Source organism: Nesoenas mayeri (genome assembly GCF_963082525.1).
Source record: "Nesoenas mayeri genome assembly, chromosome: 13".
NCBI classification, from domain to species: Eukaryota; Metazoa; Chordata; class Aves; order Columbiformes; family Columbidae; genus Nesoenas; species Nesoenas mayeri.
Window position 1 is genome coordinate 14,073,979 of NC_137550.1, and position 14,159 is coordinate 14,088,137.

Genomic DNA, 14,159 nt, shown 5'->3' on the forward strand with positions numbered 1-14,159 from the left:
GGTTGAGACAGACAAACGACATGGACCGGGTTCTTTCAAGATGAAAGTAAGAGAGCGCCATTTATTGCTACAAGTGCATTTTGATACAATTCTACCAGTTCATGTGTCTTTTCACTATTCGTTACAAGTTACAGCACTAACATCTCATTGGCGTGTGGGAGGAACTGCTGTGGGGCTGGTGTTGCAGCGGCACAGCCCTTCCGGCAAAGAACCGCTTTTGGGAGAAGGGAGAGAGCAGCCCTGGTGAGTGTCGCGGGGGGTCCAAGGTCTCATCAGGGGGTGGGTGGGCAGTTCCGGGCTGCAGCCTCGGCGGCTGCCCTGTGGGACAGGGGAGGTGGGGATGGGGACTGGAACGGTGGGATCAGGGACTGGAACGGTGGGATCAGGGACCTGGAGCAATGAGTTATCACAGAATCCCAGAGTGTCAGGGGTTGGAAGGGCCCTGGAAAGCTCATCCAGTGCAATCCCCCCATGGAGCAGGAACACCCAGATGAGGTTACACAGGAAGGTGTCCAGGCGGGTTGGAATGTCTGCAGAGAAGGAGACTCCACAACCCCCCTGGGCAGCCTGGGCCAGGCTCTGCCACCCTCACCCCCAACAAGTTTCTTCTCAAATTTCAGTGGAACCTCCTGTGTTCCAGTTTGCACCCATTGCCCCTTGTCCTGTCACTGGTTGTCACCAGAAGAGCCTGGCTCCATCCTCCTGACGCTCCCCCTTTCCATATTGATCCCCATGAATGAGTCACCCCTCAGTCTCCTCCAGCTCCAGAGCCCCAGCTCCCTCAGCCTTTCCTCATATGGGAGATGCTCCACTCCATCATCTTTGTGGCTCTGGGGCTGGACAGGACAAGACGGACCATGGACTGGAGTGATGGAGCCAGCTACCAGATCCATGGGGACAAGGGACTGGAGCCATGGGGGCTGAATACTGGACCCACAGGACCAGGGACTGGAGGGATGGGGATGGATAATGGAGTGATAGGGATGGCTACTGGAGCAATGGGGACGCAGAGATGAGGCAGGGGCCAGGGGGCCTTTTGCACATGTGAGTTAGGCTACTCTGTCCCAGGACTCTACCAAGTTTAATTTGTGTGTCCTGAATACAGGACATGAAGAGCTTTAGGCAAGGGCAGGGTAAAGTTACAGAAGTCTCTGAAGTACCTCACGTATTTAATTTATCTCGGAGTTTCTTGGTTCGTTTAGAGTTGCACTTAAGCATAAAGCTTCTCTTTTCTAGATGAGCATTACATCTGTTACTCTCACTTCTGGTCTTTTGTTTTGTTTTTAGTATGAGCAGAAAAGAGCACACAAGGTTTTTATGCACACTACCTTTTTATACACCCTTACCAAAGGCTCTGATGGTGCCTGCACTTCCTCGTGTAGGAACTTATTTTGTCCTTGCAAATCGCAACATCCCTTTTGTTACTTCCCATTGCAAGGTCTGTCAGTACAAGATCTGTAATTATCCATTGACCTAGGTCAGGGAAAGTGCATGCTTTTAACAAACCGCTAATGTAAGCTAACGTGTTACGCAGGAGGACATGGCACTCTTCTGCAGGAGCTGGTGTTGCCTTGCTCTTTTGAGAGATGTCTCCAAGTACAGGTGGTGTTTGAGCAGCCCCATGCCCCGGAGGCCCAGCCAGCCCCTGCAGCCCGCGTTCCGACCTCCTCCACCTTTCTTTTGCTGATAAACAAACACTTCTGCTCTTTATCTTTACTTTGTGTGATTTCCTGTGTTCTAGTGCAACGGGCAGTTGCCAGAAATGAAAGCCTGCGCCTGTACGATTGCCTTTGCCGTTCCCCCGCGCGCAGTTCCTCTTGCTTTGTTACACAACCACAAGCCCTTTTCCTCACTCCAGACCAGAGGAGGAGGCAGTTGAAATAACGGTGGAGCATTTCTTTCGCCCCTCTATCCCTAAGGGAGCCTCTCACCCCTTTCCAGCAGCAGGAGGGACTTGCTTGCAAAAGGCTGATCGAGAGCCCCAGCAGCCCGCAAAGCCTGGACGGGCTCACAGTGCTGAGGAACTTCCCTTCGCCTGACACGGACATTTTTGTTCAGATATATGGTGCCTTGGTGATAGCACAGCTCCAGCTCACATAACAAGTTATTTTTTTGCAGCTGAAACATAGTTGACGCACATCCCATTGCTACAAAAGGCTGGATGAGATGCTGAAGTGACAAGGATGTTTCCAAAGAGCCACAGGCATGTTTTACCATGAAGATCCTGAGATATTCCTTAAAAAGATCTCTTTGTAGAACTCCAGCAGGCTGCAGCATGCTTCTGTTTCAGCTTTTCCATGTGTGTTTGGAAAGATGGAAGATAACACAGCATAGCGATGATACTAGAGGCCAAGGGAAAACATAACAGCCTTATAAATACGTCCGTCTTCACAAGCCCTATTTTTCTCCCTGTTCATGTAAGATTTCATGAAAACTTATGAAAATATCTGCCCCTTACCAAAAGCATTGGTTCACATTTCCAACTGCCTCTCAGACTGCAAATATTCAACTGTGCTAATGCCTTGTGTGAGATGAGAGGTTCTCTTCAGGAGATAAAACAGTCTGCATGACCACAGGCAGATATAACACACTATCTGCCTTACATGAGCATCTCTACCCAAAGGCTCTTATCCATTTCCTCAGCCACATCTCATGACTCCTGGTCTGCGGGTAGAAAAAGGAGGAGGAGGAGGGATTAATTTTTCAAAGCAGCAGCAGCATTTTGAGCAAGGAGGTGTGGCATGTGCCCTCCTTCTAAATACACCTTATTCTCCATCTCCTGGGATAAGCCTTGTCACCTCTCCATAGGCATAGGGAGAGACTGTCATACTCAGTTGCATCAGGGTGTGGGTGTGTGAATCCTGCTACCCTGAGAGGCTGTGGAGGTCATTGCTAAATACAAACGGGCAACTTCATGGCCAGCAGTTGCAGAAATAAATAACAAAAGGACGAGGCAGGGCTGTAGCTGACAGCATTGTAAAGCTGCAGCACACAGAAAGCGGCCAGACACTCTCGTCCTCCCATGCGCCTATGCTGGTCTTGAAGCTGTTGGATATCAGTGGTCTTTGTGTCTAGGAGATCTTTCTTTTGAACCACTGTGGTGGGCTGGTGCTGAACACAAATGGCCGTGATGGTTTCCCAGAGCTGTGCTGTTCTGAGCAGCATGGGCTCAGGCTGCTGTACCGCAACCCCTTGCTTCAGCCTGCGCTGCCTGCAGAGATGTCGGTGCTGTGGGGACACGTGGAGAAGGCTGGGGGTCCCTCATCACTGCACTGAACACCCTTTGCCTTTCCCAACCTCTGTATGGCAGATGCTGATGTGCTTTTCACAGTGTCCTTCACAGGCCCGTCCATCGTGCCCAGAGAGGCCATCCCAAGAGCATGTCGCTGCAGGAGCTCATCCCTCATGCTGGTTTGAAAGTCTGCAGGGCTTCACCATGTTAACCTGGCTGCAAGCGACCATCACAGGCTGTGAGTATGAAAAGGGACTTGTGTAAGGCTTGCATCGGCCAGGTACCTCCTTAGAGATCATATGCTTGCACATTTCTGTGCTCTCCTTGCATCCCTTCCCCAGGCCATGGCACTGCCGGTAAAGGTGTGTGCCCTGGTAGCCACCCTGGCAGGCGCCTCCTTCCTCCCGGTGCTGCAGCATCACTGTGCCTGGCACCACCACCACCTCTTACAAGCAGCTCTCTTCCACTGCACAGCGTAGGATTGCTTCCCTCTGAGCCTCTTCGCCACTCTCCAATCACGATCTACTCTCCAGTATCCCTTGCTGAGCCTCTGAGCCTTCCCTCTATCAGCTTTTGTCTTTGCTCAGGTGAACTTTCCTTTTGGTACATCTTTCTGTAGCTTGTTCCCTCTTCAGCAACCAGCAGAACCTTTTAAACATGCAAAAAGTGGCTTCAGGATGACGTTTCTGCCAGACGTGACTTTCCACTTGCTAAGTCCTTTTACACCAGCACTGCTACAACAGTGTTCTCACGCCTGGGTTTTGTACAGGGTACCTTTCAGGGTCACAGTTGCAGACTGACCCCCACATTAGCTTGATTCTCCTCTAAGGAATCCATAAGACATTTTCAAGACAAAGGCTCTTATGTAAACACCTGTTTAGATTCTTTTTCATGTTCAAAGCAGCTTGTCTACACAGCAGCTGCACCAGACAGCCGTTGCATTACTCAGAGGTGCCAAGAACTGTGAATGTGTGATGAATAATCACCTTTCAGATGCATGAGGTCACTGGGTGCCTGGTTGAGTGGGAAGCATCCGTTTTGCAGGGCTTAACCTCCTCTCAAGAGGATGGTGAGGCCGAGGCTGTAGGTTTTAACAGCATTCAGAAAGGTCAGCTCTCAGACACTGGTTATTTAGCATCCAGGACTACATAGTCCCAATAAAGTGTATTTTAGAGCTTGTTTTCCAAGCAGTGCTCCTCCTCCCAGGTGTTGAGGGAGCAGCTTGAGATCCAGCAGTGAAGCTGCACTGATTATGGTTCTTGTTAGCAACTTCTGATGTGCAGAAAACCCCAAAAGTCCAGATTCCCATCATTTTCATTCCACAGAGCAAGGAATTGTCTTAACCAGCTAAGAAGCACTTATATAACACCAACAAAAGTGTTACAATTTTTATCCTGAGAAAGGAAGAAGGAAATCAGACATGAGACACAATGTGCTTCAGGAATTAAGTTGGTGACTTGTGTAAAAAAAAAAACAAAAACCAACAAAATAAAGTACAAGCAGATTAAATTGTTCTTTGGCTCATGCTTTAAAACTAACCCATCCTGCTCTGGCATCTCTCCTATTTCCAGACCTGTTACTGGTTTTGGAGGGGTCCTTCGCAGTGGAGGAACTCACAGAAAGAAGAGTCGCAGCTGAAGGATCCTCCGTAGTGATGGATGCGCCAGATATCAAGAACGTAAAATTAACTGAATGGGAATATATAAGAAACACCACCTCTGAATTAATCCTGCAGTACTATGCGAATTCCCAGTCTCCGACCATTTACCCGGCTTACCAAAGTAGATTGATTTTCTTTAAGGAGAATGGCTCAATTCTCCTGCAGAGGTTACAAGAGACAGACAGCGGCATCTATAAAGCAACAGTTGATCTGAAGCAGGGAGAAGCTAGGACAACCTTCCTTGAAGTTATCAGTAAGTCAAATGTGTTGAGAGGATGGTTCTCTCAGACAAAGACTCGACAGTCAGTGCAGCAGACAGGCCCACAAGATGGCAACCAGAATAGAGCCATAGAATCATAGAATATCTCATGTTGGAAGGGACGCATAAGGACCATGGAGTCCAACTCCTGTTCCTTGTAGAACTACCTAACACTAAACCATATGGCTAAGAGCATCAGCCAGACGCGCCTTGAACTCTGAGAGGCTTGGTACTGTGACCACTTTTCTGGGGAGCCTGTTCCAGGGACCAACCAACCACTCAGTGAAGAACCTTTTCCTAATATTGAATCTGAACTTCCCCCTTCATTCAATTTTTTTGTGTCCTATTGCTGGTCACCAAAGAGAGGAGATCAGCAGCTCCCCGTCCACTGCCCCCCATAAGGAAGTTGTAGACTCACTGAGGTCACCTTTAGCAATGAACTCACCTTTCAGTGATGTGGCCACCTCTCAGTCTTCCCTCCTTCAAGCTGAACAAGCCCAGTTCACACAGTATACACAGACTGGAGATGCTAAAAGCATTGCTGGGAAATGACAGAGAGTTTTTTGCAGCTGAGTATGGCTGTGGCCCGAGTTGAGCTGGGTTGATGGATTAATTCCACCAGAGTTCCGTCTGCCAGGCAGATGTGTGTGATCTCCTGGGGCTCCCTGCAGGTTCTCCCCCTGCCTAGCTCCAGGCCTTGCAGACTCTTCCTTCACACCAACATTGCCCTCTCCTCTTGGAACACCCCATGGCAGACAATGTTCAGAAGTCTTTGCCATCACTTCCCAACTTGCAGCTCTTTTGGGTCAGTGTCTCTGAGCCCACATGCTGTGCCTGATCTCCAAGAGCTGGTAGTGTCCATTGTAGTGGTGGCACAGTGGCAGAGATGGGGACATCTTCTTTCTTCTTTGAACTTGGTGAATGTTGCCCTGCTCTTGCAGTAACTTCTTTCCCTCCAAACAGACCTAAGATGGAAATAAAAAGGGAAGGACCCACTTATTCCCCAGGGGCTCAGTATTCTTGCATGTTGTGAAGCACAGGAACAGGCTGCCCAGGGCCGTGTTTGAGTCACCATCCCTGGAGGGGTTTAAAAGATGAGGATTTACGGACACGGTTTAGTGCTAGAGCTAGGTTATAGTTGGACTCGATGATCTTAAGGGTCTGTTCCAATCAAAATGATTCTATGATTCTATCTTGTCCAGTTTTCAGGTCCAAAGCAAGGCAGCACTCACTCTTCTGGGGGTGCTACCACACTCTTCTCTGCTTTTCAGAGCCTGTGCCCCAGCCTGAGCTCCAGTGCAGTTCAAACCTGGCTGGTTCACCCATAGAGTTGGTCTGCATGGTGCCAGAGGGAATGGTGGCTTCCATCACCTGGAAGAAAGAGGGACATCCACTTCCCCCTGAAAAATGCTCTCTGCTCTCTGGAAACACCACCCTGCTGCAGATAAGGAGCGGAGAAAAGTCAGACTGTGGCTCCTACTCCTGCAATGTCAGCAACGTGATAAGCTGGAAGGAGGCAACGCTGAACCTGACAGTGACAGGTTAGTCTTGCCCTGCCTCGGTGGATCCAGTGGTTTCACAGAATCACAGAATGTCAGGGGTTGGAAGGGACCTGGAAAGCTCATCCAGTGCAATCCCCCAAGCTCCAGAGCCCCAGCTCCCTCAGCCTTTCCTCACACGGGAGATGCTCCACTCCCTTCAGCATCTTGGTGGCTGCGCTGGACTCTCTCCAGCAGTTCCCTGTCCTGCTGGAACTGAGGGGCCACAACTGGACACAAGATTCCAGGTGTGGTCTTCCCAGGGCAGAGCAGAGGGGCAGGAGAACCTCTCTGACCTACTGACCACCCCCTTCTAACCCACCCCAGGTACCATTGCCCTTCCTGGCCACCAGGGCCCAGTGCTGGTTCATGGTCATCCCTGCTGTCCCCAGGACCCCCAGGTCCCTTTCCCCTATACTGCTCTCCAACAGGTCATTGTCCTGTTGTCACAGGTCCACCCCACAGGGTACAATGGTCTCTTGGACATTCCTGAGCAAGGAAGACCCAGGGCTCATCACTTGGGTTTTCCAGCATTTTGCAGGATCACTGTTCTGTGTTTCGGGGTTGTCCCCAGCATGGATTTCCCTCCCCCCCTTCCTTGCAGGTCTCACACCGAATCTACACCATGTGCAGAGATTGGCCGTCGTTGCCCTGATGTTCGTCACCTTCTCTGCCATCAGCTTCATTTTCGTGCTCTGTCAGCTGAAGGAGCTCAGGTTCGGTGAGTGCCTGGAATGTTCTCCCATGTGTATTTGTGTCTCAGCATTAACACTGGGGACATGTGCAGGTTGTGGAGTTGGGTTTTGCCTTTGAGTGTAATCTCCCCTGAGGAGCTCGCCATGCCTGGTGCTTGTGACAAGAGCTTGGGCCATGTGGGCTTTCCCCCATAATATGGGTCTCCAGAGGAAATCCAGCACTTATCAGGTCATTATAGGAGGCAAAAACTGGGAAGAAGTGTTGTAAAGTTTACCACTAGGTGGAACTGGTGTCTAGTTCAGTGTGGAACAACCCCAGGTCTGGATGGTTTCTGCTGGTATCTCCTGAAGTCAAAGTAAGTCCATGAAAGTTCACCAGGTTTTCTTTTCAGGGTTTCGAAACCTCAGGGATTCAACTCTTGACAAAGGAAACCTGTGCTTGTTGTGTATTTTCCCCTTACAGGCTGCATCCATCTTGTTTGTGTGCTACTGAGTCCATTTGCCTTTTTTTCCCAGGAAAGGAAGCATGGAAACATATAATTCTGTTTACCTATGGACTGCTGTGTATCTCTTCTCTCCTCCTGTTTTCCACCTCCATCATCTGGATGCAGGAAGAAGGTAGGATTCATTTAACTTGATTTGTTCTTAATTGCTTCAGTGCGTCATCGTTCTTTCTCCTCCAGGTCTTTACAGTAGCATCTTTGATGGAGCAGTATTTGATCTGGAGAAATAGAAGTTAGACTTCACTGCTCTGTAGCCTGCAGGTTCCTCTTTCTCTGCCCTTTTGAAACCAAAGGGCTACGTTTGTTCCTCTGCACTCTTCAGGTACCACTACCCCTTCTACAGGACTTCTCACAAATAAAAAAGCTGTTCAGAAACCACTTCCACCAGACCTTAAGAGACCATGGGCGACAAACACAAAGCTCGACTGTTCTAAAACTGCTCCATGGCCAGTTCTTCCCTGCTTCAGGCTGAGGCTACCTGTTTGTCATGCCATGGGTGCTCATTTACTACATGCTGAGCTGCCAGCAGACATCAAGGCGAACAAGCCCAAACACCCCCCAAAAAAACCCCATGCACGTCTTCTCCCCATTCTCTGTTAAAGGAAGGGTGCTGCCTGTGTATACATTTATAATAAATATTGCTTGCTACCAACTTCCAGGATAAAAACTGTCCTCAGCTGTAGGATATGGTCCCCTGGCCAGCAGAGCTGAGCCAGCTCTGCTTCCAGACCCATCCTCAGGCAATGGAGACCCTTCTTGGCTGCCATCTGCAGTCCTGCTCCAGCTGCGCAACCCCATTGCACAGGGTGATGGATCTTACACTCCCAGATGCAGCAGCTGGGTGCAGGGTCGCCACAAGCCAGCTTTCCCTGCCTTGTTCTCAGACCGCTGCCTCCACCAGTTTCCATCTCACCTTCTGGTTTACTTCTCCTCCCACAGGTCTTTCTGCTACCTTCATCTTGCTTGGGATGTTCTTCTTCATTGCGGTAATAGGAACTGCCCAGGCGGCAGCAGCAGCGGTGTGGAAACCTGCAGCTCTCAGCCGCTTCGAAATGAAAATGTGTACGTTGCTGTGTATGATCTAAGCCTCTGGTGGAAAAGGCCTGATAATGGCCCAGGCGTAAGCTCCACAGGTTTTCAGTCCCAGAGGGGAGTGGAGGCTCAGCACGCTGTTGTGACGCTCGTCCAAGGCGTTGCCCACACCTTGCTCACCCTCCCACCGAAGCTCAGCTCCCCTGCGTGGCAGCCTGCACTCCTCATCCATTCTGCTATCATCCATCAGCAATCTTTCCCTCTCGCAGGGCACTGTGTCATCCGGAATTCCATAGCCCCCACAACACTGATTGTAAACTTGTTGTTCGCCACCCTTTTGCTCCACAATATCCAGCAGCTCCATGGTAAGGGGTGGCCTGGGTTTGCACCACCCATGTCATTGCTCGCCTTTCTTCTGGGGAGCAGTGGGGTATCTGGGGGGTGGGGGTGGGGGTGGATTCACACAGGGCAGAGAGTCCTTAGGTGGCTTTACATGGCTGGATCTGCAAGAAATCTTGTTGTAGCTGATGTAGTTGTGGCAGCTTTGCACTGAGTGGGGAGGCTGTAGCTCTTCCACGGGTTCATCCTGAAACACGGGAATCCTCCCTCTGTGTCACGTAGCAAGTCCCTGGATTAAACTCATGGCACCTAAGTGTTCATAGGGAGATGTCGGCCTGAGGAGCAACTACTGACAAGTTCTCCATTTTTCTTTGGAAGAGCGAGGCTGCTCAGAGGCTGTTGATCTGATGACCAGCTGTGTCCTTGCTGCTGCAGCTGTTGTCACTGCACTGCTGCTGCTCTTCCTATGCTGTAAGTAGCCCTGTGGTTTCCTCCCAGCAACCATAACAAACTGCTAAGCCACTGAGTCCTCCCAGACTCAGCTCTGACACCTTCTCCTGGCAGTGGGTACAGGAAAAGATGCTTTCCATTAGATAAAGCCAGACTTTTGCTGTAAAGAGCAGGACTGTCCAAATCAGCTGAGGACCCACCTCTGGTGTCCATGCTTTTAGGAAAGCCCCAGTAGGCACTGGTCCCTGCTTGCAGTCCTTGCCAGCACCTCTGCTTTGCCCACGGGTGCTCAAGGAAAGCAAATTTCTCCTGCAGAATGTCCTGCCATGGTCTTCCCTAATGATAGCCATGCCATGGTCAAAAAAACCCTCAGCCTTGGCGAGCTTTGGGAGCACAAACTATCTGATAAACAGGCAAGAATGGCTGTGGGAACATATTATGATCATGGTGTGATGCTCACAAGCCTACTGTGTTTTTTCCAGCTTCTCCTTTTAAAGTTCCTGGTTTCTGTGGTCTTGCTGCGTGAATCCCCTCATTGCCTCGATTAGCAATTGTTTCTGGCCTCTCTCAGGCCAGGCTTTGCAGTGGCCTGGTCTCCAGGGCTGGCTGGCCATCCCACGGGCTTCCCAAAAAATGCTGGCTCAGCCTTTGGGGTCACATGAAGCATCTCAGGGAACTGGTAAGAAGGAGGGTCAACAGCATGTTAAGGAGAGGATGCCCTCAGGGAAAGGGTGGAAAGGGGGCTCTCATGCTTTCCCAGAGGGCATAGAGCATTTCCAAGTCTGGAATGTAGGAAATATTGCAACAAGTCCATACAGCCACACGGAGACAGGGGCTTGCAGGCAAGATGGGTGTCATCATCCTCCAGGATGCCTTCTTGTTTCTCCCCCCTCAAAACGGGGCTCTCCTGGTTTTGGAAAGAGGGGGGCTCTGCCCAGTAAAATGTTCCTGTCTTCACTGCTCTCTGCAGCCAGGTTTTCTTCACCCATCCCATGAAATGTAGGGAGCAGCCTGAATTGCCGCGGCATTGTTGGAAACCCAAGAGTTACTTGGCCTTTCTTTTCTTTCCAGATCACTGGAAAAAGCATAAGAAGCAGATGATGAGAAGCCATCACGCCAAAAAGAGCACACGAGTCAGGGCCACCATGGTAACTCGCTGCCGTTAGCTGGCTTCCCACTATTGCATATCCTTACTCCTTAATGATGAATATTTAATTCATCATGAATATTTATGAATATTTAATTCATAATAGCAAGGAAGCATCTGCGTGCCTTCCTGTAGAATGACATGAGCTTTGTCCTCACCCTGGGCGGACACAGTGAGCATGCTGGTGGCCAGTGCTGTAATTCAGCTGGGTCCCATGGGACCCATGGGGTCACTGCCACGTCCTGGGGAGCTTTTCTGGGTTTGGAGGTGCAGTGGACAATGTCCCAAGTGTTGCGGTTTCACCTGCCTGTGCCAGCACCACAGGGAATGTGCTTGGCTGCCCAGAAAAGCATCTTGGTGGCCAGAGTACGTCAGTTCTCAGGGCTGCTGCAGTCTGATTTGGGTAAAAACACACTCTTCTACTACACATAATCCAAAACAACTACAAATAAGACGCAGGGGAAAACAGGCTTTTCACCCACAACACCAACGTTAAATACACACACCTCCTCTATCTGATTCACTCTTCCTGCCTACGGAAACCTCCCTCCCACGCTGGCATCAGCACCAACGCTCAGCCTCGCCGGGGCCAACTTGCCCCAGCCCCACCTTCCTCTCCTGCCTCCTTATTTTGGAGATGCCAGAGGGATTTTGGGGTCAGTGGAGCCCCCCCTTACCTCTCCCGCAGCTGAGCCTTAGGCTTCACAGAATCCAAGAATGTCAGGGGTCAGAAGGGACCTGGAAAGCTCATCCAGTGCAATCCCCCCATGGAGCAGGAACACCCAGATGAGGTTACACAGGAAGGTGTCCAGGCGGGTTGGAATGTCTGCAGAGAAGGAGACTTCACAACCCCCCTGGGCAGCCTGGGCCAGTATCTGTCACCCTTACTGAGAAGAAGTTTCTTCTCAAATTTAAGTAGAACCTCCTGTGTTGCAGTTTGAACCCATTGCCCCTTGTCCTATCACTGGTTGTCACCAAGAAGAGCCTGGCTCCATCCTCCTGACACTCACCCTTTATATATCTGTAAAGATTAATGAGGTCACCCCTCAGTCTCCTCTTCTCCAAGCTAAAGAGAACCAGCTCTCTCAGCCTTTCAGCTCTTAGCTTGATGTCAGCATGGTGGCTGATGTTGCACCCCTGCATTTTGGGAGTGCTGGCCCACATGCAGCTGCAGCCTTCCCCCGCCACTGCAGGGGGTCATGGTGGTTTGGGGTGGTTTACTTCTCCGCAGGCTAGTCTCTGGGGTAACTGGAGGGACTGGGAGGTTTAAGAGGAGTGCAACAGCACCATGTACCAGAGGGGTGCCCATCCCAGGGCTGGGACAACCTGCCCCCCCCAGCAGCGTGGCTTGCGATGCTTGGCAGCGTAGCTGAAGAGCTCCTGGTCCCTTTTGTGTCACCAAAGGACACGGTCTCTGTGTTTTCAGCAGGTGATGGAAGAAATCCAAGGACAGAGGGAGTAAACGGTTGTGCCTACTCCAGCCAGGGAGCTGCGTCCACACGCTGTAGGCAGCCGAAGCAAAGTATCCGTAAGCTCTGCCTCTACCCAAGCACCAGTGAGGCAAGGCTTTGGCAAAAATCTTGACAAAATGCTGCAACCCAAGTCTCCACACAATAGTTCCAGGTGACAAATGATACTCCCTCCCCTGCCACTTCCCTGCCCTCTATTCGTAACACCCAGGCTGAGAGAAAACATGAGCCATTGCTCTTGCTAATGCTGGTTGTCACCCAAGCAAGGGCAGCTTTTCCATGAGCCAGAAATCATATCAGACCCCAAGCTGGAGGTTAACCACCCTCACTAACCCTGTCACACCACAGGCCTGATTTTTTAATATGTTAATGAGTCAACAACAACAAAAAGACGTGTAAATGTCAGTCAAGGGAAAAAGCTGATTCTCTGGAGTGTTTTGAGGAATTTGATCCAGTTGTCTCAATGTATTGCTGTAGTAATTAGCGTAGACAACTGCAAAAGAGCAGAGGAGCTCTCAGTTTTAGCCACTGGCCCGGTCAACGTTCTTTCTACTATGAAAGACAGAAGTTCCATGCTGCCCACGCGCTGCCGAGATGTGCTGCTGCCAGAGCTGCCCTGCCTGTGTTTCTGAAGCTTTAAGCTGACCCTGGTTTGCCTTCAGCAGAGCTCTGCCTGGCGTTTGGGAAGGACGACCAGGAAAGGCAGCTCCATCAGCACCCATAGGTGCCATCATGGTTAAAGCACGCCTCAACTAGATGAGGAAAAAACAAACAAACAAACAAACAAACTTATGTTCCTTTTTTCTCCACTTTGTTGTAACCCCTCTAATAAACGTGTTCCACACTGGATACTTCTGTGTGTATCCCCATCTCGCTTCCTCGGGCAGAAGACAACTCCATCCTATTTCCAGCCCCACTCATGGGCTGGTTCCTGCCTCTGTGAGTGCTGGACCAGGTTTCACTGCCCAGGTATGAACTGATGGTTTTGCTGCCATTTCCACAGCTGCCTCTGCCCTCGGCTCCCCAGCCAGGCACTGGTTTACATCGATGAAAGGGGAATGCTGTTTTGGGAAGCACTCGGCTTCTCACTCTGTGTTGGACCTGCCTTTTCCCGGCTGCTGAGCCCTGCCAGGCTGCGATCAGCTCAGGGTCTCCCCCAGTGCCACTGGGAATCATCCAGGCTGTTAAGCAACAGGAGGGTGCTGAGTGCCTTCCTCCCTGTCACTGCTGCCCTCCACCTCATTACTTCAAGCCCCGCCTGAGCTCCAGGCAGCTGAGCACAACAGGCCCTGCCAAATCCCAACCAAGCAGTGCCAGCAGGGATGCTTCCCTCTCTTCTCAACTTATCCCATCAGCTGCATTGGAACATCCCCCATTCCCACACCAAACTGGATTGAAGGTGTCCATAGGAGGAACAGCCCTCTCCCCAGCTGGATTTGGGGTACAGGGGACCACGTCCCACCAGCCTGGGCAAGGCTGAAGCTGAGCCAGGGATGGACACTTCTCCAGCGTGGCTTGGACAGGGACAGAAAGCCCAAGGCAGGGACACATATCCAGTAATGCTCATCTCTGAGAGTGCGGCTGCATGCAGCAAAGAACCACAGAATCCCAGAATGTCAGGGGTTGGAAATGCCTCTCAGAGACCCGCAGAGGTATTGGGCCAGAGCTGCATCCATCCTGTCCCAGCTAGCTTCAGGTTATTCGATCAAGGATCTTTCCTTTGCAAAAGGGGAAGGGGTTAACAAAAGCACATGCAGACACAGCCCAGGTAGATAGGGAAATAGGAGACGATGCCAAAGACCAAAAACCTCCATTCACCAATTGATGGGGCACAA

The 14,159-nt window shown here is 50.8% G+C and overlaps 1 protein-coding gene across 2 annotated transcripts; it reads left to right on the forward strand.

Annotated features, from left to right (window-relative positions):
* The first annotated feature begins 220 nt into the window (after positions 1-220).
* LOC308045365 (uncharacterized protein) lies at positions 221-13,139 on the forward strand. 2 transcript variants are annotated; one of them, XM_080352616.1, is made up of 11 exons: positions 221-243; positions 3,332-3,470; positions 4,804-5,145; positions 6,423-6,692; positions 7,294-7,410; positions 7,901-8,002; positions 8,827-8,949; positions 9,189-9,284; positions 9,637-9,729; positions 10,780-10,856; positions 12,282-13,139. In XM_080352616.1, exons 2-11 carry the CDS (start codon positions 3,437-3,439, stop codon positions 12,315-12,317), a joined length of 1,290 nt encoding a protein of 429 aa, XP_080208742.1. In that variant the 5' UTR covers positions 221-243; positions 3,332-3,436; the 3' UTR covers positions 12,318-13,139. The 2 variants fall into 2 exon arrangements, with proteins under 2 accessions (XP_080208742.1, XP_080208743.1); XM_080352617.1 differs by having other exon boundaries at positions 12,285-13,139.
* The last annotated feature ends 1,020 nt before the right edge of the window (positions 13,140-14,159 follow it).